Genomic DNA, 5,000 nt, shown 5'->3' with positions numbered 1-5,000 from the left:
ACTAAAGACAGACTTGTTGCGAAAACGCATCGAGAAAGTAGAAACGCTGTAGTACATATTCAAGGCCACTGTGTGGCGCTGGTTCTCCACCAAAAAAAAAAAAAAGTGGCACGCATCAAACCTGCTTGCATCAAGCCCATGCGCGCTGTATATAAACATACAGTCGAGGAGGAGAAAGCAGTTGTTAAACATTTTAGATTGAGCAGAAATACTTTTTAATGTAGAGTTAGTAATTAAATTTACCGCAGGGCTGTATTTAAAGCTACAAAAAATAATACAAATCAAATAAACAAATTTTAAAAATCAACGCAACTCTAACGTCCCCAGCTGGTGGGGGGGGGGATGACGTCATCGTTTGCGTTTCAGGCGTCCACACGAATCCTAACACGAAACTGCGTAGGTCCGTTTTTATCTGAATCCACCCTCGGAGGTGGTTTCAGATAAAAAACTGACGTTTTCGGGCAATGGAGCGTCTGGAAAAAATCATCTCTGTGTGGACGGGGCCTCAAGCAAGTGTTACATCGGGTCCATCTAAACGTTTGTCATCTGCAGGAACAAAAAAAACAGAACACAATGGTAAATGGACTGCATTTATATAGCGCTTTTTTGTAACCAGAGGCCATCCAAAGCGCTTTACAATATTGCCTGAACTTCACCCATTCATACACACATTCACACACCGACGGCGGTGTCAACCATGCAAGGCGACAGCCAGCTCGACACTCGAGCTAGGAGGAGCCGGGGATCGAACTAGCAACCTTGCGGTTACCAGCCAACCCCGCTCTACCACCTGAGCTACATGCTGCACAAGGTGCTTTTGTTTTTTCACCTTGGTTGTGTGGGAACAAACACAACACAACCTGTTTGTTCCTACACAACCTTCTCTCCCCCCAAGGTTGTGTGAAGGAGTGTGTTTTGGCGAAGGCAGGGGGCCGTGTCATTGCTTATTCCTGTTCCTGCGTGACACAAACAGTGGCGTGTTTGTGGCGAGGTGGGAGACAGCTGTATTTGTCTGACTCTGGTGTCGGAGTGGTGGAGGTGCTGTGAATCACAATCTCCTTTCCGCCTCCCCTAAACGCCCTCTTTTACAAAGTTTTCTCAGGCAGGCAGCATGATGGACTATGTATGGATATGTATAGTTCCCCTGTCAAAGGGTTTGTGGATAATGGATGGATGGATAATTAAATGCACCCTTCCAAATAACTTAAGAGGATTTACTTAACGCAAACAGTTACGAATTGTTTGCAATTCGTCACTATTTCATGTTTTTCACCTTATTATCTTCTCCAATGCATTCATTTAAATGTCCTTATTAATAATGAGGTTACTGATGGATCTCAACAACACCAACTTTTACTAAAGCTATTCATGAATGCGACCTAATTCGGGTCCTGCCGGACGCCGCCTCACCTCCACACTCTGTAGTTACGGTGTCCTTCCTGGAGTCACTGTACTCCAGGACTGTGTTCAATCCAGCGCTGCAGTCGACGGAGCACAGGGCTTGCAGCGGCAACCGAGCGGTTCAGCTCGGAGACTGCAGGTGTGATGTGGGGCGAGGGGGAACTATTTTTAAAACCCAGGCGGCACGTGATGATTCTGCTCTTTGTTCCCGACACAGAGGTAACCCGTCTCCTTTGTTCCGCGCCCCCCCCCCTCGCACTCCTGCCGACTCCGAAGGGGGGGGGGGGGGGCGGCAGGAATCGTGCGTTCCGACAATGTAGACGACGCCTCCGCGGGGAATACAGGGTTACCCCTTCAATCCAGCGCCACGCGCTCCCTGGTGGAGACGTTACATTGGTTTTCACACGAAAAGCATTAAAGGTTTTTTTCGCTCTCGGATGATTCCCCACCCCCCCCCCCGTGCACAGCTCCGATAACATTTGAAGGTCGTGTCCTCCCCCACGCAGCGGACGCTTGTGATGTGTAGTCGTAAAGTTTACGGAGATAGAGATGAGCGAGCGGGAGAACAGATCGGAACATAAAGATACCGTTTAGCATCGCTTTAAAACGAACGCCGCCGAAGCTAATAAACCGACGGTGGAACGCTGCAGGGCAGCAAACGAGCTCTGTGTTGGGTAGCGGGTGAGGCGTCGTAAAGCGGTGATTAAGGGGCATGGCGTGCGGCGGGGAGAGTAAGGAGCGCAGAACACGTCTTTGTAGGTGCCGCTGCCACGAGCCAGGTGTAATTATCCAGGGAAGAGCAATCATTTGGAGCTCGGAAAAACATTTTACTCTCTCTCTCTCTCTCTCTCTCTCTCTCTCTCTCTCTCTCTCTCTCTCTCTCTCTCTCTCTCTCTCTCTCTCTCTCTCTCTCTCTCTCTCTCTCTCTCTCTCTCTCTCTCCCTCTCGCTCTCTCTCTCTCTCATTTTGCGGCGAGAACCAGATGTTCTGTGTACTCCGAGCTATTGAATGATAAAACACAAAAGATTTAACAAGACCTTAATTACAAGCTCGTGCCTTTTTAATTAATGACCATCCAAGCAGCTGAAGGGGACGCATAAACAAAAAGCTAGTTTTCTTAATAACACTAACGATGTGACACTGTGGCTGTTGTGAAAGCTCTTTCTCGCTCCGGCTTCGGTTGATTTGGCTCTCCTCTTCCTGCCAATCTCCCGCCTGCTTCCCTGGTTGATCCTTTCCGCGGTCCACGGGCCGCGGTGTGAATTGGCTGTGTTCGTAACAGCTGTGCCCATAAGCTCGCTTTCATAATTGCTCCTGAAATCCCCTGCGCACGCCACCACTATTTTTCAGTGGGGCGGTGACACTGTTTCTCTGATGACGCCTTGGCCAAGCTGTCTCACTAACACACACTTGATGAGGCAAACATTTAAAAAAAAAAAACAGCCTCATTTGCGTAACTCGAAGCTCTGTAAAACACAGGGCACTGTTTTCCTGTCACTTTTATCTAGCGGTGGAGGAATCACCCGTTTGCCCTGGCACATCGTTTACTCACCTTAACGAATCGATGACTTCACGATGGGTGATGGGATGTTTCTCTGTTGTCCTCCGGCAGCTCATGAAGGTGGTGAACGACATGTGCCCCAACATCACGCGCATCTACAACATCGGCAAGAGCTACAACGGCCTCAAGCTGTACGCCATAGAGATCTCCGACAACCCGGGCGAGCATGAACTTGGTGAGGACACCCCGGCCTTTGTCAAACGGGGACGCAAGGACCCCAATGGGGCCTTTAAGGACTTAAGGGGGTACTGGGGAAGCCCTATATGTTCTCATATTGGTTATGAACAGGTGTGAAATAATGCCACCATGATACGATAGCGGCATAATAAAATGTAATAAAATTCCTAAACTGCAAGTTCAGTAAATCCTTATAAACAAGTATTCGCACCGCACATTCAATGATCAAATATCATGCACATGCATTGTTTTATTTACATTTTTCTTTGTTTCCGTCACTAGACGGTTGAATGCTGGTGAAAGGGGGGTACTTGGCTGAAATAATATCTCAATAGAGGGGGTACATTTGTAAAAACAAAGAAGAGTCACTGACATAGTGTACCAACCGAACTCCCACCCCAAACTCTCTCTCTCTCTCTCTCTCTCTCTCTCTCTCTCTCTCTCTCCCCCCTTGCCCCCGGGGGTGTGAGGACGGCAGGTGAGCCAGAGTTCCGCTACCTCGCCGGTTCCCATGGCAATGAGGCCCTGGGCCGGGAGCTGCTGCTGCTGCTGATGCAGTTCATGTGCCTGGAGTACCGCTCCGGTAACCCGCGAATACGGCACCTGGTGGACGGCACCCGGATCCACCTGCTGCCCTCCGTCAATCCCGACGGGTACGAGAAAGCCTTTCAAGTGGTAGGTCCGCAAGATTGCCGCTGGTGACCTCTGACCCCCCCCCGTCCCCCCCCCCCCCCCCCCACCCCGCCGCAGGGACCTCTTAAGCATGCGTGCGCGCCCTCGCCTTGGCAGATGTTTGCAAAAAAAGGAGAGGGCTAAAAATGGGTGTGAGGTGAGGGGCGACGAGGTGAGTTCAGTGTCTGCGCGGGGGCTCCTGAGAGGTATGTTCTTAAACGGAGACGGACACGCTCTCTAAATAAATGAAGCCAAAGCGGAAGCGCGGCCGCCGCTAAGTGTGTGTGAAAGCTTTCCGCCCGAAACGAAAGTGCTTTCCACCGAAACACACTCTCACCCCAGACGCACGTCTACCGAGACACGCGCTGACGCATGCGATGAGATCCGTACGAGGCTGTGCCAGTCCGTGTCTAATCCCAGGACACAAACCTTCTCGTAGAAGCCGGCTGAAAGACTGCAGAACAGTAATATCAAATTATTGTCCAGTCTTAGCACTGGCAGGACATAAAAACACACCGCATTTTGAATAAAATAAGGGAATTGTTGGGAACGAGCTAATCACAATTGATTAGTGTAGACAAAGTGATTCCTCTTCCGCAGCTTCCAGAAGTTGATCAGATCAGATCACTGTCAAGGTTTCAGTTCCCGATGCTTGGCTCACCCCGAGCGGCCCGCCCTCTCTCTCTGTTGTGTTCGTGTTCTCCTCCTCCCTCTCTCAGGGCTCGGAGCTCTGCGGCTGGTCACTGGGGCGATGGAGCCAGGACGGCATGGACATCCACCACAACTTCCCCGACCTCAACTCCATTCTGTGGGAGGCCGAGGTCAAGAAGTGGATCCCCCGCAAGATGCACAACCACCACGTGGCCATCCCCGAGTGGTACCAGAACGCCACGGTCAGTTGCTGTGTGTGTGCGCGTGTGTGTTCGCCCCCCCCGCCGCCAGAGCTCCCCCGGCTGTGAGTCACCGGGCTCCTCAGACAACCTCCTTAGACTTTGCCTTTTTATTTATGGATCACGTATATACTGGGATCCCGCGGTCCGACTGTTACAGCAGAACCTCTGGGGGAGGGAGAAAAGCAGACACTGCAAGTTTTACATGAACACAAACAAAACCGGAAACAGGCGTTGAAAAAAAAAAATAAATAAAAATACAGAACATAGAAGCGTATAACATAGAAAACATGAACGAT

At 50.4% G+C, this 5,000-nt stretch overlaps 1 protein-coding gene across 1 annotated transcript in view; it reads left to right on the top strand.

Annotated features, from left to right (window-relative positions):
- The window catches only part of cpxm2 (carboxypeptidase X (M14 family), member 2), a gene marked incomplete at both ends in the record, with an annotated part of 32,894 nt that overhangs the window by 17,920 nt on the left and 9,974 nt on the right, over positions 1-5,000 (top strand). Inside the window, 3 exon segments of the mRNA XM_084485529.1 lie at positions 3,014-3,137; positions 3,618-3,814; positions 4,531-4,704. Of these exon segments, the coding sequence (XP_084341655.1) occupies positions 3,014-3,137; positions 3,618-3,814; positions 4,531-4,704 (495 nt within the window).

Source organism: Micromesistius poutassou (assembly GCF_964030765.1).
Source record: "Micromesistius poutassou genome assembly, chromosome: 21".
Lineage (NCBI taxonomy): Eukaryota > Metazoa > Chordata > Actinopteri > Gadiformes > Gadidae > Micromesistius > Micromesistius poutassou.
This window is presented reverse-complemented; position numbering and strand designations above follow the sequence as displayed.